Raw genomic sequence first — 27,083 nt, 5'->3', positions numbered from 1 at the left:
TAAGAGTTTTCTTGCAACAGCCATCTCCTAGGCAACTTGTGCAATTAAATGAAAGTAAGAGTACATTTTTGACTTCTGACCTTGTGCCAACGGGTAGGTAACACTGGGGAGAATGAAAACATGCCAAAACTCTTGTGAATCTCACAAAACTGCAATGGATTTAACAGCAAGTAAATTTCTTATGTATTTTAGATGAGAAAAAACCTGTATGACTAGCCATGCAGGAATTGCTTACAAGTGGCACATGAATTCAGCAGCCTTCACACAAAAGAGACAGCAGCTACAAAAGCAGCAACTTCTGATCACAGTTGTCTCAACTACTTCTCGCCCCTCTGTGAATGATCAGAACATGCTAGCATACCTATGCCTGCACAACCCAACATGGCTTTAAGTTATGGAAAAGATATCTCACAAAACTAAGCCGCCTTAGAAACCACTTCTTTTAGACCTACTTGAATATGCTGACTTACGTAAAGATGCACTTTCATAACACTAAGCGACTCCACCAAAGATAAGAATTTACATAAAACAGACACTACTCACAAAAAAAAAAAAATAAAAAAAATACATGACTAAGCTTTCTATACTAAAGTGTCATGATCTCTGCATGTGAATTTGGCTTTAATTAAGCTATAAACACAATAATAAGCTATAATCACAATACTAAGAAACATCTTCGCAGTCGTTTTCCTAAGCTCATTTGTCAGTTAGGAAGGGTTAATGCTACACATGCAGCCTAATCTCTAATTTAAAATATTTTCAGCCCCCTAAAAGTTTAGGCACAGATCAACGGAGGCAATATTCAATCCTATCTGCATTTTGATGGTGGGGGAGCTATTGGCTACAATCATGTAACAAGACCACTTGTCATAGCTCAAAATACAACCTATGTAAGTTGAGAAGATAAATCCTAGGGAGCATTACTCTAGCTGTGTACTTCGTACAAATTCAATAAATATTTCCTTCTGTATCTTCAGCATTGGTTTTGTATGTTTTTACAATATGCTGAAATGCCAGGATCAGATATTTGACAATACAACTATAACAAATATATTTATTTAGGTATCAAAGACCTCTAGCTTCTAGGTTGTGGGGTCACGTTAGGTTTTTTTTTTATTTTAGCCACCTACCCTTGTATTATGTGTCAGAGATGCACACATATAAGTAGGTTTAATAGTTTTAATTATACTACATACTAGCAGTTAGAATAGTAGTCTTCTGTAGGGAAAGACTGAAGCCTTTCAAGAAAATCAATCTTCTGTACAAGTTCTGAGCATTTATCATTGGGATTTGCTGAAGGAAAGCAAGTGAAATTTAACACTACAAAACCAAACAAACCAAAAAAAGGTTGCTGTCCTGGTTTGAGCCAGGATGAAGCCAATTTTCCTTTTACTAATTTTTTTTCCTTCAGAAAGCTCTCTTTTCACTAGTAGCAGAGCATTCCAGCTAGGAATGATAACAAACAGTGGGATGTTTTTCTAACTGTTGGGTCTTCAAGGTCACATCTTTACTCTGCCGGCTCAGACACTATGGGGAGATCTAACCGCCCCTGTAGGAGGTTGAGTTAAGACAGACAGCAAAATTGGCCAGAGATATTCCATTCCATGTATCTGCGTAACCTCAGAGGAAGGTCAGAGGTCACAGAAGACAACTTACTTCCTTCTTCTTCCCTTCTCTTCCATCCATGGTCGGTGTCCAGGGAGGACTCCGTCCATCCATCACCATCTACCCCCAGGCTTGTGCATCTCCTGCCCTCGTAAGTCTGTGCTCTCTCCAGCAGCAGACTGGAATTTTTAGGAACTGTTCACAGCTCAGGAGCGTGCTGAGGGAGTTGCTGGGGGCGGGGGGAGGTGAGAGGCTTTTGCACATATCTGAACAGATTTGTATATAATTGTATATATTTTCTTTTATCATTAGTGTTTAATTAAAGCTGTGTAGTTTAGTTTTCAAGCCAGCCAAGTCTCTCTCTCCTTCCCTACCTGGGTGGGAGGGGATCCAAGAGCATTATTGTCAAACCTGAGTTAAACAGTGATAACAATTTATTGGCGTCCAACGTGGGGCTCGATTTTAAGTCCAGATTATAAATTTTCATTAATTGGGAGTGTTCAAAATTTCATCTCTGACAGGAAGAATCCCTCAGATAGCAATGAGCAATAGTTCTGCTGAATTTCATGACAGAGAAAGTGTAGAGAGACCTATGACCCCCCCCCCCTTGCCCCATTAGCGTCTGAGCTGACAGAGTAAAGGTGTGACCTTGAAGACCCAGGAGTTAGAAATGCATTCCATTGTTTGTTATCATTCCTAGCTGGAACGCCCTGCTACTAGTTAAAAGAAAGCTTACTGAAGGAAGAAAAAAACAACAGTAAAACTGGCTTCATCCTGGCTCAAACCAGGACGGTTGTACAGCAGCATACCAAAAATTTAAACATAGTAATTCCTTTTCTTTTATTTTACACTACACAACTGTGTGAAAGAAGCACAACTTACAAACTACGTTAACTAAATCTTATTGTATATAGATAATAACACAAGATGTAACTGTAGTACACCACCACAAGAGCTGGTTTTTTCACTGCAGCTGGAGTTAGCTAAAAGAAGTCCTTCAATTAGTTTTACCTATTAAATATCGAGCCATCTAGAGATGCTGTTCACATATTTTACTTAATAAAGGAGAGCATTATTTTCCAGTGTGCTAATTTCCTGGCAACTAGAACAAACAAAACCTGTGATTTCATCCAACAGCTCAAAGGGAAAGAGAAGGTAATCCAAAAGGAGAAAACCCCAGAAGGGTAAACTGCATTGGTTGTAAGTGCTGAAAAAAGGGTGTTGGATAACACTTAAAATAATGATAGAGAGAGACTCCAAATGAACAAGACAAAGCACTTCCACAGGCAGTTCAGGGGCAGTAACTTCCCTACTGAAAGTAAGCTGATACATCAAGGTGGGATTCAAGGACAACTTAATCAGTCCCAATTATGTTAAAAGAGGTGGGGGGAAAGTTACAGATCAGACTCGACAACGCTTTCACATAGCCTAACCTCAGCCACTACAGTGTATGGGTGCAGGCTCTATAGAATAACACTTAGGTTGTTTCCAAAGTCAAAAAACTTGTGAGTGCCTCAGACCTCATTTAAGGATTTTATACTCATGATTACTAAGTATTCCCATCAGAAATCTTATTAGAAGATATCCTACCTTCCTTAATCAAAAGGAAGTATGTCAGCTATACAAAGCAACTTCATAGCACATTAGATCAGTTTAATGCTCAATTTTTCATTGTGTGTAGACCAATTAATACTTGTTCTATAAAAATTAATCGGTAAGGCTTAGGTGAAAACTTCCAAAAACAGTCACATGTATTTTCAAAAACTATTTCATGGTGAAAATTATTGCAAAACCTAAAGCTTCAAAATCGGAAAAACCCAAACTGTTATGGTTACAAACAGTGTAGTTTTAGATATCCAATGCCAAAAATTTTGTTTGTGCTCTTTCAAAGGAAGTAACTCTATGCAGATTTTTATAGCTTCTAGAAATATGTATGTGATTAGTTTTATTATCTTTGATTAACATTATGCGACATGTTAATTTGAAAAAAATCAAAGGGGATCTTATTCTCATGCAGGTTTACATCAATATAACCATTTGTCTCATTCAGAAGATTTACAGAACACAGAAAGCATCTAGCCTGTGTGCCCCTTGTTTCATTCCTTTCCCAAAATTATTCAAAATTTCTTGAAATATTTAGGAATCCTAGGCAAGTCCAAGCAGTCTCCTGACTACCATTTTGCCTCCTAAGGATAACAACTCATCAGGAAATTGGCAGGTTCACCAGAAATTATGTTAAAGTTGTGACAGAACTCAAAGTATTTAGTGGCTGAAAAATAGTACAAGTCCTCTGAAAGGAAGCGTACCTTATGAAAATCAAGGTGGTGTCCCTTTTTTGCCTCTGCACTGGAAAACACTTAGGAGTATTTTCAGATTAGCTTTATACATAATTATGGCTTTTGTCACAGCTGGAAGATTACTGAAATACAATACATTCTTTCTATGCAACTTCTTTTAAATAGAAGAAATAACATCCATGTTGTAGCAAAAGAGTAGCTAGGGGAATGGAAACAACACAAAAAATATTCATCAGTGCAAAGGATGCCTCATATATAGAGATAAAAATAAATTATACCAGCATGCATAAACTCTTTGTGAAAGTGTACTTTATATATAAGCACACAAAATGCTCTAATTTATGTCTGTTATTTTATTTTCATTCAGAAAAGGAGAAAGTATTTCTCTGGAGCTGTACTTTACAAAAGATAAATTTAATAACAGCAAGCAGTACATTTATACCTTGAGTGTCTCAATCTTGGCAAATTTATGTCTAAGAATTATGGATCCATTAGAATTACTTCCCCAGTATGAGGTACAGTTCATCATCCACAGTATTTTTAATGCTTCTTCACTGTATGAACCCCAGGAGTTTGGAGAACTAAACATAACTAAGAACCTAGATTTGCATTGGTTTTGCTGGTTTGGAAGGCTACATAAAGGCAATTTCTAAATAGAGACAAGGGAGCACCTAAAAAAAATGTCCTTAGTTCCTAGAACACCAACCAAAGAGAAAGAACCTATCCTGCAAATACTTGTGCATAATTAATTCACTTAAAACTCAAAGAGATCTTAAGCATCCTTATCAATGCCTAAATATTTTTACTGCTTACTAAGACTCTCCTGTTCAGGTGAGTCCTCTATGTGAAGCAGATTTTAAAATTCTACTAGCAAGTGGTATTAACTAAAAAAAAATCCTTCCTGAAACTTCCATCTACAAATAAAATTAAAATAATTGGTTCTAGATTAAAAAAAAAAAAACAACCAAAAAAACCACCAACCAAAAACAACCAACAACAAAATATAACCCACAAAAAAAACCCCAAACTCCAGCGGTGAAACTGAAAATAAAACTGAAATAACTCACCTAATCACTGTTTTGCAGAGGGTCTTGAGAGTGCTGGTAAAACAGAAACTAAAGGCTCTAAAATACTTGAAACTATTTGTGACTGTATGAGCAAAGCCACTTTTGTTTTAAACCACAATAACTGAATTGCTTCCACCTGTAACAGGCCTGAAGGAGGGAAAAGCACCTCCCTCTTGGAAACAGAATAACTCATTAGACTTCATAGCAGTCTTTCCAGAAACTGCAACAATTTGGGGTTTGCAGAAGGAAGGCACACACCTCAAGTTCACTCTTTTTAAGAATTCACCCACAGCCAAAGCTGCTTCCTGTGCCATATTCCACAACGACTATTTCAAAAACCAGTTCACATACAAAAATACTCCATTATTCTACAGGAGACACACAGCAGAAGGCCCTGATTGAGCAAACAGTGTAGAACAGATAAATACTGTCCTAGTCATTACGGACTGACTATTCAAGATCCAACCTAGCCGTAGAACGGGGGGAGACAGCTTTCAGAATAACCCTCCAAAGCTCAAAACGGGGAGATGACTACCCTAGTGGTTCCCACACTTTTCAGCCAGGGACTGAAACTCTAAACGCTTTAAAAACTCCCGCCTGCACCCGGCAGGGCACACGCAACCCCCAGGGCAGGGCCTGGCCGTGCCCGGCAGTGCTGTGGCCCTTGGCCTCCAGCCCGGAATCCCTGTCTCCACACCCACTTTCCCTGGCCTTTAAACCCAACTCTACCCTTCGCCTCTCTCCCTGAAGGCACCCACTTAGTTCCTCCACCGCTAAAGGAAACTAAACCCCAGACCTTTTACATTCAAGGTGGAATTAGCCCACCAATGGCAGGGGGTGGGGGGAGGAGGGGAAGGAAATAAATCCTTTGCTGTTGCTTCAATCCCTTTAGCCGGGTTTTAAGCAACGCCGCCCCGGGCGCTCTGGCCGGCCGCCCGGAGCGAGGAGGCCGTAAGGGGCCACCCCTCTGGGCAGGCTTCCCCGGGCCCCGGGAGGCGCCTGGGCCGAGGGGCGGCGCGTCCAGGCGGGGAGGGGGCTGCGGGCCTCAAGGCACAGGCAGGCCGGGCAGCGGGGCTGGGGGCGCGGGTCGCGGCAGGGTAGAGGGGCGAAGGCTACAGACCCAGCAGGAGGCCGTCCATGTCAAAGATCAGGTGAGTGACCGGCCGCAGCGCGGCCCCGGCCGGAGAGGGAGCTGACATGGCGAGGCCAGGGCAGCCGGTTGCCCGCTCGGCAGCGGCGGCGCAAGCGCGCTCGGCAGCGGCGGCAGGAGCCGGGGGGGACGCGGGGCCGCCGCGGGGCAAGGCCGGGCCGGGCGGGGAGCGGGGGCGTGTGGCGGTGACTGCGCCGCTTCCTGCCGGGAGCGCAGGCCGGAGGTCCCTCTGCTGCTTGACTGCTTGCTTGTTTGCTTCCCCCCCCGCCCCGAAGAAACGAAGTCCATTAACGAAGTCCATTTCCTTTCTTGGGCTTGTTCTGGTGGGGGACTTTATCTTTAAAGTACGGCTCGGCAGCGCTTACGGGAGAGTCTCGGGAGGGAGTTGCTCGCGTCGTGAGGTTTTAGGCAGCGTTTCCTCGCAGAACTTTTCGAGCCTGTGCGAGGGCTTACAAGGGTAATTAATAGTACTGCGGGAGCGTAATTGGAGCCATAAAAAGGCGCAAACCTGTGTAGAACTGTGGGGAAAAACTAGTGGTGTGTAAGCTGATCTCCTAAGGGCTGCTGAGTGCGAGAATAGTTAATTATGTGTCGGTTTGGGTGTTGGTTTGTTTTTTTTCTTAAATATTCAAGAAATTCCGAAGTCCAAGAAACAAGAGGTGAAGCAAAATTTTACTGCAAGGGCACATCATCGGAGTAGGACTGGGCAGCCGTGAGACAAAGAGGCAGAGCTTTACTCATCAGTCTTCCCTTTTTTATTTTTTCATGCAGGTAACTCAGCGTTGGGCATCAGGATAATTGAAATAACAGTTGCAGAAGTAGACATGCAGGGAGTTGTACCAGACTCCCGAGGTGACATCCTGGCTTGAAGACTTGTACTGTTTTGTAGTTCTGTGTGAAGTTAGTTGTGACTTCACGTGAGGGAATTCCTATCTCTTGTCTCTGTTGGTAGGTCGCTCAGAAATTTGTTTTTATCTGACAGTGCCTCCACTTGAGTCAGCAATACTTCACCATTTTAGCAAATTAGTGGTGGTTTTTAACACCCTAACTGTAGGTGTCATACATTCATATTTTGAATTTTAATTTAGCCCCCTTTTGCATCTTTCCTACTGCCCGCAAAACCTATCCCTTAAAAGAACCCATATCCTACACTTGTGAGAAATACTGCAGACACAAAGTCGTGGTAACTCCTGCTGTCTTGGAAATAAGAAGGAAGTAAAACATCCTTGGCCTTTAACTTTTTAATAATAAAACTTGACTTTCAGGCAAAGTTTTTTGAGTTTGGGTTGTTTTTTGCTTGGGGTTTGTGGGTTGTTGTTTTTTTTTTAGCTAGTCTTATTTATTAATTATTGTGTTTGATAATGCTGCTTAGGCCCTGCCTGTGTAGGCTAGGAAAAAGGCTGTGCACAGGGCCATAAATGTCTTTTAAAAATGTCATGTGTGGTCATGACATTTCTTCTGTTTGTTCTTGTGTAGATTTAAGAAAAAGGGTCATGTGCTTCCAGATCAAATTGTTCTTTGTATTCTTACACTACCAGTGTTAAGAATGCCCACGGCTGTTTCATTTCTGCAATAAACACTATTCAACAATGTTCCGACTTGGTTTCAGACAGCAAGTGCATTAGTTTCCTTAGTAGTTCACCTAAGTGGGAGCATAGCTACAATCAGTAGGTCAAATCTAAAATACAGTATGTCCAGAAAAACGGTTAATCTATTAAAAGGAATAAAAAGTCATTATAGTAGTTTCAATACTTAAGTGTTAGTATTCTGTTTTCCTAAGAAAGATTGTGTTTGTGCCGTAAGAGTGTACACTGGTGTGGCAATTATTTATTATTTAAAGTCCGTTCCGAGTAATGAAGACTTTGTGTTAATAACTTTTGATTTGTGGGAAGCATATTTTGGTGGAGGTACAGTAACCGTGAAAGCCAATGGTGAATTGTGTGCCTATGAACCTAATGTTTATTCGGAATGGTGAACTTGGGTTATTGAGATGTAATTGTGCAAGTAGACTTGAATCCTGCAAAGTCTGAAGAACACAGTTAACTTCATATACATTTTAAAAATAGTTTAACTTGCTACCTGGGCCTATATCAAAGCAGATTAATCAATAATTTCTGAATTGTAAATTTTATATTGTTACATGGTACATATCCATGATGGATGTCCACATTTTTTAACAACTTCTAAATAAGCTGCCTAAAGGCAGCCCTTCTTACCCTTTCTTTCTCCGTTTGGTAATAATGTGTTTAGATCGCTTTGTTTTTATTGGTATGAGATGAGATGAAAATACACAGGTGCCTGTCCATGGGATTATTAAGTATGCAACACAGTGTTTTACCTACACAGTGCTGGTAACCTTTATTTAAACTGTGTGTGTTTGTTTGGGTTTTCTTTACATTGAAACTAAGAAGTTTTCCACGTCACTGAAACTTCTGTTACTAAGCTCTTTTCCTGGAGAGTAGGAGCTTCAGAATATGCTTAAGTGCTTTCTTGGGTAATACAGTTGACTCAAAAATTGCAGCTTCCTATTTCACTACTTCATACTGTGCCTGAAACATGGATTCACTTGCATTTTTTTATGCTAGTGATAGGGGCATCATGCCCTTTGTGTTTCACACAGAAAAGACTGATACTGTTTTTCTTGTTCTGCAGGTGCCTTGGCAAAGTGGATAAATGGATTATAATCCATTTTGGTTTGAGTATTAAAAAAGCATCATAGAATCATTTTGGTTAGGAAGGACCTTTAAGATCCAACTGTTAACCTAGCTCACTGCCAAGTCCACTGCTATCTGGGTCCTTAACACCACATCTACATGTCTTTTAATTACCTCCAGGGATGGTGACTGCCACTTCCCTAGGCAGCCTGTTCCAGTGCCTGACAACTTTTAGTAAAGAAATTTTTCCTACATCTAAATACTAGAATAAATACAGTAATATAAAAGCTTTCACAATTATTTACATGAACAGCTGTTAAACTCAGTAACAAATTACTTGGAAAAGTGAGTTAAATGTAATTTAATTTGGGTATCAGATGAGATTCACAGCAGTTACCATAGTTGAGCCTATAAGCCTTCAGAAAATGAAACCCCTCCTAGTGCTGGATGTCACCAAACTGGAGCTTTTTCACCCTAAGGATATGAATTAAGTAATTTGTTGTTGTTCATGTTTTTATGGTTGCAAAAGGGAAAATTAGCATATATCTTAAGGCAATTAAATAATGCCATACACCTGTTGATCTAAATCGTGTTTTATTGATTACATAAGTCAAAAGGGAGCATATTCCCTGTAATCAATTATATAGTTCTTGTTACAGCCAAGCAAATAGGGTGAGTAGAACCATTTACTTTCTGGAATTTTATGTTTGCCACCAATTACAAGGGAGTTAGTTACAAAGGCAAGAAAGATTGTGTTCTCCAGGACCGTGAAGAAGATATATGTTGGTCATCTGTAAATTTAGATGAGGCACTATAAAATGGTTCTTAAGCAGCAATAAAGGATGAATTTCTAGAAAAGGCAACCAAGCACACTTGAGGGAACAAGGGATCTTAGATATTTTTAGATGTCAATTGCTGTATGTATTGATGGGATTGTACAGCAGAATGGACAGTTTCTGAAGCTGGGAAATGAAGCCTTAATGCCAGGCTTCAGGACCTTTTTTGGTTTCTGTTACAGTCAGTGAGAATAATTTTCTCTATAGCTCATGAATTAGCTTCTTGACATAATCTTTGATCTTCCAGTAAAATATTGGCTGCAGGAAGGTGAAGTGTTTAGGTGATTAGCGGAGTCATTGCAGTTGAAATCCTGAAGTGTTTAATGGGTGGGTTCTGCTAAGCCTTAAACTATCCAAAAGATTAAGGCAGAAGAGATTGCATCCCCAGATAAGATCTGAAGTGTTGTATCATGTTTCGCTTGTTCTTTATGATACAGGCTTCTTCTGTAGGATCATTTGCAACTTTTATTGATTTAGCTAACTTTACATTGTTGCAGGAGTCTAAAATACGGATTGTTCTCTTGGTTTTCTGTCTTGTCTGCATATGAGTTTTATGGCTGCATTTTTTTTCTTTACTACAGTTTGATTCTTGTAGATTATAGAAATAAATAAATCTGTATTTGTAGTGCCATGTGGAATATATTTCTGTCAGCCTTCCTGAGCATCTATCACGTGGTTGCCAGTAATCAAGGTGGAACCAAATGCAGTCACCCTTCTAGCAGTCCCTTTCAGTCTTGAGTTCCTAAACTCAACCTCTTCAAAGGCTGCAGTAATTACATCTTCAGATACAAAAGAGAGATAAGAAATTATTATTATTTGGGTCACAAGGTCTCTAAGCCAGGGCTGTGTAATGCTCTGAACTCAGGTTTTGTATGTGTCTACCCCACCCAGCATGTAACAAGCTGCAGAGTGTAATCTCCAGAGCTCAGACATTCTGCCCGCTTTGTGGGTGCATGCTCTTTCACTTCTTTGTCTACCCAGAAGAGTTGAGCAGAGACGAATGAACTCACTGACACTCAACCTGGAATGTCTACATGATCAGGGTAAACATGCTGTCAGCCTAGGTGGTACAGGGACACTGCTGGAGGTCAGCTGTTGTAAAGTACTGCAACCTTTCTGGTTTTCCAGTCCTCTAGTGGTCTGAGGGTCTAGATCTGTCCAGCCAGAGAAGCCATAATACTGTGCAGGAACATACAAAGCAGCCACTCTGATCAGGAAGCAGAAATAGTGGGAAGGGAGAGGAGAGTACCAAGTACCAAGCAGAATTAGTCATCTGCTTTTTGAATCCCTATTGCAGCTGAGTTGTATTACGTATATAGGTTGTTCTTGACTAGGATAGTTGAGATTTTTCCTTGGTTGCCGGAGTTAGTGTACCTCCCAACCAAGTCATAATTATATTTTTGGAATTCCTCTATTTTCTCCTGAAGCTACTGCCCTGTCTTCCTCCCTACATGTGCAGACATGCAAGCATGCACTGCTAATATACGCCAGAACATGCTGTTGTGGACAGCCAATGTCAAATATGCTTTGTGAACACTAGTATGTAGGACATGGCTAATTTTTGGGTGAGGAAATAGTCCATTAGGTGGTCCCCCTACTTTTAGTTAAGCATATGTTTACGTACCTTGAGGAATTAAGTTCACTGTGTTGTAATAAAATATATGGGAAAATGATGCAATGTTATTTCTTATTTTCTTAGCAGAAGATCAGTAACAGATACTTGTTTTCATAAAACATTTGTAAAGCAAGAAATGACACTTGGAAATACTGATGCAGTTAGGCATTAGGGATACCTAGAAGGAAGCATTGTTGATCTGGTGCTATCAAGCCAGCAAGACCCTGATTTTTTATTTTTTTGTTTTCCTAAGGCAGCTAGCTCCACCCACTACGTGCATTTTACCTTGGGTTCTGGAAGGTGAATGATTGCTCACAGTGACACTGCAGGGTTGAAATATTCCTATGTTTTCATTTTGTGTGGTTATTTTTAGGCAAGATTACAAGAGCCATTCATGGTCTGGATGAATTCTTTGAAACAGAATTGTATATGTCTAAAATGCTTGTCCAGACATCATGCCTAAAATTTTCTGACTCTTTCGCTTCACTAGGGTATCCTGTGTTCTTCTGCTACTTTTTTTTTTTAATCTTTCTGCATAAGTTGTGCTTTATGAAGCTTCTAGCAGTCTGATTGCTCTTCAGAATTATAGTTTTTCTGTGTCCTTAAAGAAGTCCAGCACTCAGGTACATTTTTGTAGCGGTGGGTTTTATAAGTCACAAATAGAAAGACCAGTTTTTACTGATAGACTGCCTTCTTAGTCCCAGATAAAGCATACATTTGAATTAACATAAAAACAATTACAGTTTTTGCCCTAGTTTTATTTAGTTCACTAGTGAATGATTTGTAATTCTTATGAATATTATTTTATTACTGCTGCATGGTTAGGCTGATCCTCATTTTGTACAAAGCCAAAAGCTGAAAAGTTTTGTTGCTGCTTGTCCAATTTAAAATTTCCTTTATGGATCACTTCTAGCTGTGTCCTCATTAATTAAACATAGTCAGCATTATATTTCACTGAAAGAGAGCAGTGGCAACATGTCTAGCCCATGAAGAGCTTATTACCTCTTCATACAGTTTGAAGGATTTTTCTGTAATTTAAGTATGAAAAATTATTACCCTGCAAGCCTAGTGAGGCTGCTGTCTGCAAGAAGCTGTGTTACAGAATGAATTGTTTTATCACTGTTTCAAAACTATTGCATGTGTTATCTAGACCAGAGGCTGCTACAAGCAATAGGGAATGAGTATCATATTCATGACCGTGTTTGACAACCTGGCTCTATAATGTTTTTTATGGACTTTTTTTATGCTCTCATCTGGAAAAATTAAATTTTCCAAAAGCTATTAACAAGACTTTCAATATTAAGATGGCTGTATATCCTAATTAAGTAGGATGCACCATGCAGAGACTAGTCACCTTGTGTTACAGTAATGAAATGAGGTAGGGTTTAGGCTGTATTATTAAGTTGCAGAAACCTACATGCCTCAGGAGGCAGGGAGCTGCCCTCAGCAGGTGGCACTCTTGTCACTGAAACTTTGCCCATGTCTTCCAGGGTAGTGTCTGCACTAAAGCTTTTTAAAGTTGGTAGAAATGTAGTAAACACTTGTCCAATTGCTATTTTAAAATATACTTAGCTGGGTAAATTTTGCTTCTTGAGGGACCTGACAAAGGTGGGAGCCTGTACATTCATCAGCTTTTTCTGACAACATAACATCCAGGAAATAAAGTAAAAAACATTAAGTATGTTTTTCATGTCAGTTCAAGCCCATTTTTCTTTAAAGATCCTATTCAGTTTTTGAGTTGAGGTAACCTGGAATCACAGAATCATAGAATGGCTAAGGTTGGAAGGGACCTTAAAGATGGTCAGGTTCCAACCTCCCTGCTATGAGCAGGGACAGCTGCTCAGGGAACTTAGTCAAGTATTATTTGATAGTCATGAACTATGGCTATAGCAACTACAAAACCTGGATCTTTATTCTTACAGAGCAAAGCCAGTATGTTCTTCCTAGCTGAAGTCCTGTATAAAGCTTTTAACTACAGTTAAGAACAACCATGAAAAAAAAATATTTCTAAAATTGTTAGACCATGTCACTCAGCTCAATTCATAAAAGTGACTTCCTCAGAACTACAAAAAATCCCCTGCAATCCACAGATTTCACAAGTTCATATAGAATCATAGAATCATTAAGGTTGGAAGGGACCTTAAAGATCATCAAGATCCAACACCCATGCCATGAGCAGGGAACCCTACCACTAGATCAGGTTGCACAAAACCTCGTCCAACCGGGCCTTAAAAACCTCCAGGGATGGGGCATCAAAAACCTCCCTGGGCAACTCATTCCAGTTCCTCACCACCCTTACAGTGAAGAATTTCCTCCTAACATCTAAGCTTAATCTCTCCTCTCTCAGTTTAAAACCATTACCCCTTGTCCTATCGCTATGTCCTCTGATGAAAAGCCCCTCCCCAGCTTTCCTGTAGCCCCTTCAGGTACTGGAAGGTCTCCCTGGAGCCTTCTCTAGGCTGAACAGACCCAACTCTCTCAGCCTGTCTTCATAGCAGAGGTGCTCCAGGCCTTGGATCATCTTGGTGGCCCTTCTCTGGACCCTCTCCAACAGGTCTATATCTTCTTGCACTGAGGGCCCCAGAACTGTACACAGTACTCCAGGTGGGGTCTCACCAGAGCAGAGTAGAGGGGCAGAATCACCTCCCTGGCCCTGCTGGCCACACTTCTTTTGATGCAGACTAGGATGCAGTTGCTCTCTGGGCTCCAGTGCACACTGGCAGCTCATGTCGAGCTTCTCATCAACTACCACCCCCAAGTCCTTCTCCTCAGGGCTGCTCTCCAGCCACTCTTCCCCCAGCCTGTATTTGTGCCTGGGGTTGTGCCGACCCAGGTGCAGGACCCTGCTCTTGGCCTTGTTGAACTTCATGAGGTTGGCACTAGCCCACCTCTCCTGCCTGTCAAGGTCCCTCTTGATGGCATCCCTTCCCTCTTGGGTGTCAACCACACCACACAGCTTAGTATCATCAGCAAACTTGCTGAGGATACACTCTGCAAGTGGATATATGTACAAGTGTATATATATATATAATCATTCTCCTACATCCTTCAGGATAACTACATGGCTACTGAATTCCTAGAGTTAAACTTGTCACTGGTATTTTTAGAATAAGCTGAAGAATTAATGACATTTAAACATATTTTTTCACTGAGGATTTGTTGCAGAATAAATACCCTCTAATGCATCCAATAATCCAGTTTGTTAAAACTCCCTAAGAATAGCAGGGCTATATCTTTTGACTCTGGATAGGTGTGACCATCAAAAATATCTTCTGCAATTTTCTAAGTTCCTTGGGTTTTACAATAGTAAGAGAAGTTAACAAATATCCTTTGTTCCATTTTATTTTAATCCCTCTTAAGTACAAGTTTGCATGAGCAGTTTTCTGTGGAAGTGTAAGCATTTAGATGCGCACCAACATTCAGCCAGTCTTAAGAAAACAGTGCATCATGTTTTGTTTTTACAAAGATATATGTACTGAACCTGGTAAATGAACAATTAGTGGTATGATTATGTTCTATTCTAAAATGCTAAAACTTTGGTTGAGGTGTTTTGAGGAACTGAGACAAAAGGTCTGCCTTTATGCAGCTCTGCTATTCCACCAGATTCCAAAAATTCTGGTTGTGCATCCTTCCATTTCCCTTCCTTCCCAAACACTGTTTAAAAAAATAAATAAAATGTCTACCAATTCAATTAATAGAATTCTGTTATTCATATGAATGCTCATATAGTAATGAGTAGGTACTGTCTCCCACTTTGTAAGCAGGTGATCAAAGTATCTTAAAACTGTTTCTAATAACTTAAGAAGGGGGGGGGGGGGGGGGGGGGGGGGAAGCAAAATAAAGAAAAGCTGGACTCTGTATTCCATATTGGAAAAAAATCCCTCCAAACCACAAAAACCCCTGTTGGTCAAAGCAGATAATGTAATCCATTAAACAGCATTGATCTGTTCCATATCATTGGAGAATACATTACTAGGTAATGTAGTACCCTATTTACCATAGCCTTAATGCAGCCTCCTTGTTAACATTTCAGTTTTCTGTCCTACTTGTGCTTTGAAGTTAATTGAGTAATTTTCACTTTAGCACCCTTTAGTGATTTCTAATCAAACATGGAGAAGGACCCCAAACAAAGAAGAACGCTCAGTTACATCTTCATTCAGTGCTCAGATTTGTATAGGAGAGGGGGAGGATGCTTTGTGGGTTTTTTTACTCATTAACAAGCCATAATTTTTTGCACACTTTTATAGTTAGAATGAGTATATCTTCTTACTCTGCTTTTCTTTTTTGTTTTCCATATGAAATGCCTTGAATGGACACATTATATGGCATAGATAACTCTTCATTCCATCTGTCTGTATTTTGACACACATACCCTTGTTTTGTCACTACTTTCTTCTCATTTACATGATTACAGGTTTTTTAATAAATATTGCTTAGTAATTTTTTTCAATAAAATTCCTTTATTACACATCTCTGAAGAGTTGCAGTGTATATACATAAGAAACTTGGTGAAGTACAGATATTTTTGTGTTTTGCTGCTGGCTATTGCGTCTCATGTATCTTTTGTACTGCTTCTTATGTGTATATGAAGGATTTTTTTCCCAGTACCTTCTAAATATGATTTATCTAAAATATTATTAACCAAAGACATTTAAAGCTAGCTTGTTATCTATTTTAGGGAGGTTGACAAGGATTTTTTTGTCTGTTTTTACTTATTAATGTTTTCAGCAACTGCAAGACAGTAAGTTTAGAGTTTTTGAAAGGTTTGAGGTAGAATTACCTATTTGTATATGAGACAGAGAAATGATTGGCAGCTTAAAATGGTTTTAAGGTTATTACAGTACAGTGTTATATTAATCTAGAGAGAGGAAAAATGCAGCAGAAAACCTCTGATTTCTTGAACCACAGAAAAATGTAATTTAAGCTTTTAATTTAGACAGCTGTTTAAAAACATTGGTTCAGCTGGATTTCTCCCAGTCATCATTAGCTTCAATATTTTGCTTAGAAGAAAAATCAGATTTTATATTTGGAATGTAAGACTTGGATTCTGATAAGTTTCATTGGCATTGTTAGTCACATGCATCTTTCTCTCACAAGTTTCCTTGTGAATTGGAGTGCTTAAAAAGGTGGTTTAATACAGTTTCCTTCTTTCTTCCTCTCCAACTTTCTGTTTCAGTTCATGTGGTTGAACTTTGTACCCTTTTACCGATAATAAGTGCGCAACCATCTTGCTTGAAAGCTAGAGGCAGAAAATGAAACAGTTCCGTGCAGCAAGGTAAAATGCCCTTCCTGCCCCAAAGTCTGTCATTTATATATACTTTCATTGTAAACCTAGAGGTCATGTGTAGTTGGGGTTCATATTCTTCCACAGCTCCAAGCAAATTTCTTCATAACAGGAAATTAGCAATTGGAATTTTTAAAGTGTACAGTGTTTTCTTTTCCTCATTAACTTAATACAATGTATTTTATATGAGGTGAAAAAAATTCTGTATTTTCTACTCTTGTCAGTAAGATATTATCAACTCTAGTGGCTAATTATTTTGTAACAAAATTGACTTAATTTTAGGTGTTGTAATGAAGTAGAACATAACTCACTGCCTGCAACAGGGTAAAAAGCCAAGTGTTTAAGTTTTATTTGAATGGTGGAACATTTTGAACAAAAAGTAGGATGTGACTTCTGATTGTTTAAACAGTAATGTTATATATGTTTGTTAAATGTGATCAAGACTCTGTTTCAAGAATCAAACACAAATAAATTTTTTAATAGTTTTGGAGAGGGGTATGTTCTAAAATAAGATTTGTAGTTTTGGAGTTATTCTGGTTTGTATGCAGTGTGTGTAATCTGACAAAATCTGTTTTATTTAAAGGTGGAAGTCTGCTACACTTAACTGTAAATTTTAAAGTGATATTAAACAAATCTAGTATCTTCCTTTGTTACCTCATACACATCCAACCTGAAAACTAGGGGTAAACAGAACTACAGAGGGGACAGCACCTATAAGAGGAATCTCTGAGATAGGATGGCAAGGAATAACAGAGAAAGAGAAAAGGTAAGGAAAAAATCATCGCTTCTGAATAGGTTGTATCTGCCAGGCTTATACAGAAAGGCTGCATTTGAACGACCACACTGAGACAAGAAGCAAGATGAAAGAGGAGGAGCCTATTTAACCAAAACAAGTGTTGAGCAGAATCTGACCACAAATATTGCTTGGTATGCAGTTTTGTAATGACTCAATAACAAGGATTCCATGCAGCCTGTTCTCTCATAAACATGCATTTTGGTTTTGCCCTTAGGGTTCTCTCTACATGGTTTTTTAGTACGTGCAAACGTGTGTGTAAGTGTTAAATCCCTGTCAGACTGGAAGCTGAGGTTACTTTAATATCAGGAGAGCCACAGTCACCGATAAAGAACATTGTATACTGCTTACTGGTGGAGGAGCATATATTGTGGGGAGAGAAGTCATGGAGGAGGTAAGCAGAGAAATGCAGCAGCATTAATAGTAGTAATGGTAGAGTGGCAGCGACAATAGCAGTACCTGGTTGAGATGGTATATTAAGTGCTCAACAAGAATCGCAGCTGTGGCACTCTGGACTGTGAACATAAAAGTTTGAACTGCTCCAAGTTCACAATGATAGTGAACTTGGATTTTTCACATCTTGGACAAAAGTTTTCAATTAAAGGGTATGGTCAAAAAATAGCTTCATCTCTTTACTACCATGCTAAAGAATAAGTTGATCAGCCATACTCATGGGGAAACCTTAGGGCACAGAGCATAGACAGACCTGTTTTACTCTGACGTTGTCTTAAACTAGCCAGATCGGTGGCTGTATGGTTGTATGTGAACATGCTTTCTACAGGAATCCTCAGTGTTAAAAAATCTATTTAAGTAGAAGTCAAAGTCAGTGAACTAGAAAGACAAATAATTTACAAAAGTTACTCTTAGCTATGTAAGAAGCATCATGTCTCCAGTTCCTGTAAGTTATAAAAGCAACTGGATGTGTTGCCAGTTGTAGTGGTTTTCTAATAAAAGCAGTGAAGTATGAGTCCTGAAAAAATGTGTGTTGGACAGAGTGATCTGTTTTTCACTGATGAACAGAATCCATTCATTAAAAACAATGTTGTGTGGTACCTAAAGACACATGAAGAAGAAAAATGGCCTCTTCTAAAATACTATTTAAAGACATTCTGATATGACTGGAAAGCCATATTAATTTCAAACATACTTGCAGCATGCTCCAGTCTAGGCCAGAAAGATAATGAGACTTCTGGAGCTATTATTGAGAAACTGTTCAAATGCTAAAAGGAAGTGAGTACTGGTGTGTGACAAGAAAATGTGAGCAAGAAAATGGAAAAAAAATGCCTTTTTGGCATTTATTTATGCTCTTGAAATGTCATACAAAATAAGGTGAAAATGAAGTGAATTACTATAGACTTGAGCTAATCATGTTTCATTCATTTTGTTGTGTTGATATTTTGCCTTTTAGCTCCTGTGTGTGAAGGGATAATGTTCTGGTTTAACAGCAAGAATTTACAAGTCCCTAGGAAAAAGAAAGAATGAACTAGATAAAAGAAAGGGAAGGGAGAGAGAAGGGGAGAGAAAGAGCAGGTGTTTTTTTACTTACATAGGACAGAAGGAACCTGGATACCTTGTGACTTAAATTGCTGGGTTTGTTCAAGATGCTTTCTTTCTGTCAGACCCACTTAGTCTCTTTTTGTATTAGAGGCAGATATTTTTAGTCTTTGAATTCTTTGCTGTTTTTTAAGACTTTCATTCTAATTGTTACCTAATTCTATGATATTTAAATACTGTCCCTCATGTATTTTGCTATGCTAAGTATATTCACAGTTTTATATTTTTTATTTCTTTATGGGGAGGTAAGTCAGCTATTCCTTTGTATGCTTACTGAAATTCATAAATTATTAAATGTTTGGAATTGGGACAGAAAGTTGGCTAATTTATATGCCTTATTTCGTAAATGTCTTTGCCCTTTGGCTAGCACATTTTTTCAGCAGATTCTGATATATGTAGTTTACAGTCAGCTATATAACCACTGTGCAGCTCATAATCCTTCTTTTATTAATTGTACAAGTGTTCTTTCCAGGGTAAATATATTTCTGGTTGGTAAGACCTCCTAATTTCATGATCCATGTCTTTTGTTTCCATGCCTGTTTTCCAGTAATAGATTTTAAAGCTGTTTTGTACTTGTGGTGTTTACAGTGAATAATGCTAGTGGAGTATCTCTTCATTAGAGCTGGTTATTTTATATTTATATAAATTTTTATATATTTTTATATATTTTTGTATATTTATTTTTATAAATATTTATATATTTTATCTATATAAATATATATTTATATTTATGAAGCTTTTTTCCGACCATGTTAATTGGAACAAAATTAAAATTATGAATGCATAATTCTCTTTTTTTCTAATTTTGTATTAGGCATTAAAAAATCAGAGATCTGGGGAGTAATCTTTTAGCCCTGATCAAAATAACAGTGAAAATATCACCATGACCAAAAGAACAACAAAAGTGGTATGTCTTCACCTTGTAAATGCTAAACTGGTTGTTTTTCTAGGTGTAAAAGTAAAAGAGAACAATTTATTTTTTCATTTGTGACATTTAAAACTAAATTAATTTTTGTTTCTCCAAGAGAAATAATTTTGTTAAAACAATTCCAATCTTTCATTATATAAGTCCATGACTATTTGCAGAATGAGGACATACCATTCCCTGAATATTAGTTGTATGACAGAAGTAACAAAAACATTTTCTTCTGTTTTAGAAACTATAGAGAAGGAATTTGGTCTTCAATAAGCAGCTAAAATAATTTATTTCAAATCTCTCTTGCTTGTGCAAATTAAGAGGAAGGAGAAGCTATTATTTTCTGTCTCCTGCTTAGACCAGCAACAGCATAAGTCAGCTGATCTCAAATTGAATTATTTTTCACTTAAAAAGCTTTTCCATTTCTATCTCTGGTAGAAGGCTCACAATTAGAATCTGGATAGACTGGATCGCAGCACAGGAACGTTCAGCTAATGGTAATCAATGAAAGTAATTTGCTATTGGATCCATTCATCCCTTTTCATTTGAAGTGCAATGGGTTGGCCCTGGTTTATAGCCAAACACCCACACAGCTGCTCTCCTACTTCCTTCCCTCCCCAGTGAGTTGGGGGAGAAAGCAGGAGGAACAGGAGTGACAAGATTCATGGGTTGAAATAAAGACAACCTGGGTAATTTAACTTAATTTAAATATTTTATTACTGTTTGGAGTGTTGGTAAACAACAAAAAAGGACAAACATTTAAACATGCAGGAAAAACACCTTTCCTCCCACTTTCCCTGGCTCGACTTCAGATTCCCCCTCCTCCACTTTCCTAGTCTTCACACCTTCACTCCAGACATCTCTTCCTGCTGTTTCTGCTGCAGGTTGCACCCAATCCCTGCAGTGAGACAATGGGTACTCAGGAGGACAAAGTCAGTGCTCAGCCGTTTCTCTCTGACACTCCTTCTTGCTCACTTTCTTCCTTTCCTCTGCTGTGGACCCTCCATGCACTGCAGTCCCTTTGGGCGTGTACCTGCTCCAGTGTGGAGCACCTCCTATTACTGTGGCCTTATTCCCTCCTTCTCTGTCCCCTACCACTCTTCTCTCTGTATTCCTCCCCCCCCAATGTTTTTTGCCCTTTCTTAAACATTTCCCCAAGGTGCCACCAGCTTGGCAGATAGTCTTTACTATGTCCATCTTAGCTGGGAGGCATTTTTTTTCCTTATACTCCAGTGCTTTTTCTATTACTTGTTCTTTCTAATAGTGTTTCTTGGAAAGAACACAAAGATTGGACATACATAATACAATAATTTCCTCTCAAATAATTTATGTACCTTCTAATACAGCCATTCTTAGTTTCTACAATGAAACAGATCGAACAGCTCCGTGGGAACAAACAAGGGCTGCTTGCAATACCCCTTTCTCTATTAAGTGATCTGAGTATGTCTGTATCATATGAAAAGTAAACAATTACTCTCTCTTCTGCCCCTTATGAGACAGGACAAGTGGGTGCATCACTGTCCCTGTGCCCATGCTGTGATGGAGGTCAGGGGAACATGTGTGATACTTGAGCATGTGACTAGGCAAATTCCAGTGACATGACCAAAATGTACACTGTCCATGTGAATTGCTGGACAGTGCTCATGCACTGTAACAGACTTGTTCCTGTCATATGTTAGGAGCTGAAGTGTTTTTTCCTCTGTGACAAGGACCTCACGAAAGAAAGTAACAGGAACTAATAATGACTGGCCAGTCAGAGGCTGTTTTGTTTGCTTTGTGCGTATGTAGCTCTTAGATGAGAGGGCAGCAGGGAACATGCTGTGAACCACAATCAGGCTGGGCCTGCAGTCTCTTGGTTGGTCACCTCTGACAACAACTTATTGGAAATATCATCTGGCTTTAGTAAAAGTGGGAATGTAATTTCTATTCTGTCAGAGATAAAATTTGTCTGATCAGACTTGTGATTATATCCTGACTATATCCTGAACGTTTATTACACAAAGTTGTTTTTTTCATATTTGGTGCTGAGTGCACATGGGCAACCCGTTATCAAGGTGGATTTAGTTCATTTTACTTTATTCCTTTTGCATACATTTAGTCTACAATAGGTGTTTAGATTCTCTTTCTAGTCTGCAGGAAAAGATCATCATTTCCAGCATTTCTTTAGACCAATCTTAAGAGATGAATCATCCTCTTAAGGTCCCTGTCTCTTCCTATTAATTAGGAAGCCTAGATAATTAGCTCAGACTAAATGCATAACTTTAAGATTAATAAGGTCAGATAGACTGGTTTGCACCGTGAGTGCCTAGTCAATATGAGCCATTTAGGCATTTCGCTTCTACAAGGGTAAAATTAATAATGGCCAAATGCAGGCTTTTCTCAGTTTTTGTATATTGTATATCTGGGTACTGAGAGCCCATGGGTGTTATCATATTGTAAGTATAAATACAAATAGTGCTGTTTAAAAAATAATAATTCCACACTTTGAAAACAAATTAATGCAAATGCAGCCTCTCTTTTCTTCAAATGAAACAGCCTTTTGGTAATAGTATAACATATTAGATTATTTTATTGATGTGCTACTTGCTAGCTTCATGTAGCAAAGAAAAATTGAGTGGCCATTTCACGTCAATTTTTCTCCCTCGTAACTGGTGACTAGGATAACTACCTGTCTTATATTCTGATTCTATTATATTGCTGACCAGAGCCCATATTCAGAAGTCTAACAGAAGGAATACAGTGAAACGGTGATAATGGAAGAGAGTATATGCTCTCATATTTGTTTGTAATTATACAAGGGTTTTATTACAAATAAAATTAATGCATTATATCACAAAATATCTTATTTTCCATTCAGGCTATAGTTTACTGCCAAAAATAATGTCTGTTATTTATAAATGCTGCTATTAAGTTCTATAGTTTAGTCGAGATGAAACTAACAAATTCTTGAAAGACTATTTTAAAAAGTTACCTAAATTGAACTTGTATCTCATGGAGGCTGAGTGGCTTCATCTTTATTTGATTCAGACCCAGTAATTAATCACACTTGACCAAGAACATAATTATTTGTTCCAATGTTTGTCTCAGCTATTCTTAAGTAAAATTTCTGTCTTACAATGAGGCAACTTTTAATAAATTAAATACAGATTTTCATTTATGTAGTTACCTGAAGATGCATGTTGAAATTTAACAGCACTTTTCAGAAAAACATTTCGGCATTTTTACAGACACGGGCATCACTTTACAGACCCAGCTCTCTTCGACCACACTGTGGGAGGACTGAATGCAAATCAGTTCCAACCTGGAAAACAACTCATCTTAATCTGGAATTGAATCTGAAGTGCCTAACCAGTAGGTAAGGTGGAAGATTGCTGTGTCACTTAGGCTTTTCTGGAAAAAAAACACAAGAAACCCAACAACTAATGAGCACACCAAATGTGCCTGGACCTGAGGAAATAGGAGGACCACGTCTGGCTCTGAGGGCTGGAGAGGATTCTAAGAAGGTATCTTACAAGGGAGTAGGAGAAGTAATAAAATATTGAAAAATCAGCATTAATAATGAGTTTACGCTATAAAAATAAATACTATAAGCAATTATATTACTGAGATTGAGTTACCAGTAATCAGTTAGGATGCTGTAACTGATTTTTTGCAAGGTCTTGGCTTGTTGCAAATGCAAAGTAATGTTTGTCTAAATGAATTACCATTAGGCCAAAACTATGGTTTTATTTCTGTTTTCACAGTCATATGACATAAAAGATGAAACAAGTATAACTGACTTATAAGAGAGGAATTAATTTAAATATATGAACAAATCTTAAGTTACTATCAGAAAATTAATAGTATATAGTATTACTTCACCACTTGTTAAAATTTTAAAACTTACGTTTTTGTTTCTTGTGAAGCTGTGGAATTTTATCTTTGCAGAATCTTTGGAAGGGCAGGGTTATCATCTAGTTTGCTTACAGTGTAATTTTTGTGACTCTTAAGGACATTTTTGAGTTCTGTTGTTCAGTTAAGTGAGGTAAAATTGGGAGTTGATTTGTTGTTGTTGGTTTTGGTTTTTTACATATTGCTTAAGGATAGCACAGCATTTTTTAATAAGGTGAATGCCTTTAAATGTTGCTTATTTCATCAGAAAATACTCTACATTCAAGGATAAAGTATATTAATAGTATATTAAGTATTTTCTCAAGTGGTTCTGTTACATTAAAACAGTAGTTTGAAGAGTTTAAGAGTTTTATATAATCTGGATTGTAGGAGATGCATGTGTCTGTAGTAATCAGGATAAGGAAAAAAAATAGTTGTATCTTGAGCCAATTATCTGGGGGCAAGGAGGGTGAAAGATAACTCTTCTGCTACTATATGATCTGCCATATGCAGAAAGCCAAAACTTTTCATACAAATAGAAAATACATATTAGAATCCCAGAAATGTAATTTGAAAATATGTAGAAAGAGCAGGATATATGTGGATATGCACCCACATACATGTGGAGATGTGAATATATCAGCATATCTGTGTATGCATGCACGTATACAGGTTCATATACAATGATGAAAATATTATAGTTTGAAATAGCATGTATGAAATCCAATTTCCTATATGGCTCTTGTTGTAGGAAATTAAACACTTCTTAAATCTATTCAACTTAGCAGCCATCTTAGGAAGCAAGAAGGTACTATTAGTCCTATTACATTACAGTGAAAGTGAACCATGGATTAAAAATTGCTCTGATGTGTCCTAAAAGCAATTAAAGAAAAATGTTGTTACCTGAATCTAAAAGATAAGCCTTCAAAGATGAAGTCTACTTCAGAAACATCTTAAAGGATGTTGTGAAAGTAAAAAAAAAATAATAATAAAAAAATTTGGTTCAATGCAAAAAATACCCAAACCACCAAAAGTTAATTGGATCAAAATGAACTGTAACAAATTAATGAGAGTAAAAGGATCCACAGGGAGCTATTGAGTACTCTCCTGTCCAAAATACCCTAAGCACTGACTGCCAAAAGCTAGAGGGATGCACCAGTAGAAGAATGTACTTGCCAAGTTTCCTACATTCTTTCCTTAAGTATTTGGATTGGCTGCTGTTGGAGATTAAATACTAGGTTAGTTGGAAGCTTCATCTAATTTATGTAATCATTTTCATGTTAGGTCTGCACATGTCTGTCTTCTCACCATTAAAAACTCTGGTGTGACACAAATGAACCTCAGCATTCTCAGAGCTTTATCCTTCTCACATCCTTCCCTTTTTACTCCTGTTTTTCTTTGCTGTTGTCCATTCCACTCAATTTAATCCATCCAATTCTTCTTCCTTTTCAAGCTCATACCTTCAAAATGCATTAAAGTCTGCAGCAAAGAGAGTACACCAGAGAAATCAAGAGTTGTTTGGATTTTTTTTTTCCTGTTTCCTTGTTGATTTCACTTCAGGGACTTGATATCAGGTGGAGGCAAATAGCCCAATGAGTGAGTGTCTACAAATACCGCTTCAGAGTGAAAAAGTGTCCGGCAAAATTGTATCAGATACATCTTTCACTTTTTTTTTTTAATTTGCAAAATGAGAAATGGAAGTACTAAGTGAGGCTAACTACAGCAATAGATCCAGACAGTAAGATTTTCAGCCACTTTGCAAATGGCAATGGTCCAGTTGATACTAGGCACTACATTGCTGTGTAGATTTGTTTTAAATATTATATTGAGGCTGTGTAACATAGATGGCAGAAGATTTTAAAGTTTGACCAAGGTGATTAATTTTCTTAGGTATTTTGGTAAATAGGTGATTTTCCTGATGATGTCTCTGCACAGACTTAAAATCACTTTAAAATTCATATAAATTCAGCTCCTACACTGGTTTCAAACAGAAACTTTGCTCTGTAAAAGGACAATTAATTTGCTCCGTCCATTAGTAGCTAAAGACCTCACAAGTTTTCAGAAAGACTACTCTCCATTGCTCCATACCTTCTAATTAAAACACAGGATGTTTTGTTTTACTAGTTGAATTAAACCTTGGAATTACTGATTGTAAGACCTGCAAAATTAGCTAGCTTTGTAGCTTTAAAATTACTGTTTTATTAATGACAGGAGTATATACTTCTAGGTTTTATTCAGACAACCTGAAGCCTACAGCAAAACTGAGATCATTCAGTGACTCTATGAATTAAATGTGCAGCTCCACAAGCATTCATGCAACTCTTCATAGAATGTCACCAAAATGTATATCACTATTTTCAACAACCCTGCTACCATGGGCCTTGAAACCCTTGCAGTCTGAGAAGTGGAGTGGGAACGCAAGATCCAGCAGCAGCTAGTTCCTGTCCTATGGGGTCATTGTGTTGTCTTGCAATGTGTTCTGCACTGGGGCAGATGCTACTCAGCTTCATTAATACAACAAGCTGATGAAGGGTTGATTAGATGCATCCCGCCAGGCAGAGCTGCATTTAGTGTTTTAGTCTTAAAGTCTGTGTAAGCATTTTCTGTGTCTAAAATGACGTAGGTTGCTTCCCATGGTGTAAACCAGGTAAGGATCTGTTACTGCAGTTATAAGCCTGAGACCTTTAGATGTTGCCAGCTGAAATCTCAGCCAGAGCTGTTGTCATCAAACTGAGGTCGATGAGTTATAAAGCACATGATAAACAGTAAAAACCAGCTAATATACCTGTTAGTGTTTTATCTGTGTGAACAAGCACTACAAGAGTTAAAACCCTCTTTGCACCTGTACTTTCTGACAGAATGGCAATAATGAAAGTTGGGAATTAGAAGTCCCAGTCTGTGTTGGTTGTTCCCCACTATTTTGATCTCTTCTCACTTGTGTCAGTCACAAGTCTTATCTGTCCAGGCTCTTTCCAATCAGTTCTCTTCATCTGCCTTAGTCATAAGTCCTGAGCTCTTTTTTCATGGACACTCCCAAGTTCCCTCACCATTTTTCCTCATTTTGTTTTCCTATCCTCTGTCATACTACCCTTTCCAGTTTCTTAAATCCTCTAACATTTCTTCTCATTTCAACCTGCAATTCTATTTCCTGCTAGGTCTCAAACTTCCCTTCTTGCTCTTTTTTTTAAGTCAGTGCATGCTCCTCTAGTTCTGACTACTTCAGCTTCACTAGAGATACTTCTATCCACCATACCTCACTGTTTTATGAATCTGTCTCCCTTGATGTCTAGTCTGTTTGATGTCAGTTATTAATTGAAATAAATAAAATTTTGGGGAAAAATCACATTTGGGGGTAAAGCACATAAAAGAGAACAAGAGACACACAAAATAAAAATAGACCTTACGTAACAGTGCAACAGCAAAACAGATTCCAATTAGAGAA

The 27,083-nt window shown here is 38.2% G+C and overlaps 2 protein-coding genes across 21 annotated transcripts in view; one reads left to right on the top strand and one right to left on the bottom strand.

Annotated features, from left to right (window-relative positions):
- PUDP (pseudouridine 5'-phosphatase) overlaps positions 1-6,420 on the bottom strand; it is a 72,441-nt gene extending 66,021 nt beyond the window's left edge. Inside the window, exon 1 of the mRNA XM_051608211.1 lies at positions 6,090-6,420. Coding sequence (XP_051464171.1) covers positions 6,090-6,420 — 331 coding nt within the window. The remainder of the gene's footprint in view (positions 1-6,089) is intronic.
- Positions 6,046-27,083, top strand: part of STS (steroid sulfatase) — a 114,596-nt gene continuing 93,558 nt past the window's right edge. For 6 of the 20 annotated variants that reach the window (XR_007888384.1, XR_007888385.1, XM_051608202.1 and 3 more), the window contains exons 1-5: positions 6,498-6,576; positions 6,891-7,067; positions 16,401-16,499; positions 17,092-17,274; positions 22,999-23,126. Coding sequence is in view for 14 of the 20 variants with exons in the window: in XM_051608202.1 (XP_051464162.1) it covers positions 17,245-17,274; positions 22,999-23,126 (158 nt within the window). In the remaining 6 variants the exon portion in view is untranslated. Of the gene's footprint in view, positions 6,121-6,373; positions 6,464-6,497; positions 6,577-6,890; positions 7,068-16,400; positions 16,500-17,091; positions 17,275-17,325; positions 17,436-17,518; positions 17,696-19,669; positions 19,763-20,209; positions 20,269-22,998; positions 23,275-27,083 lie in introns of those variants that run through there. The other 14 variants (XM_051608191.1, XM_051608187.1, XM_051608188.1 and 11 more) reach the window with 14 other exon arrangements.

Source organism: Apus apus, chromosome 1 (genome assembly GCF_020740795.1).
Source record: "Apus apus isolate bApuApu2 chromosome 1, bApuApu2.pri.cur, whole genome shotgun sequence".
Taxonomy (NCBI): Eukaryota; Metazoa; Chordata; class Aves; order Apodiformes; family Apodidae; genus Apus; species Apus apus.
This window is presented reverse-complemented; position numbering and strand designations above follow the sequence as displayed.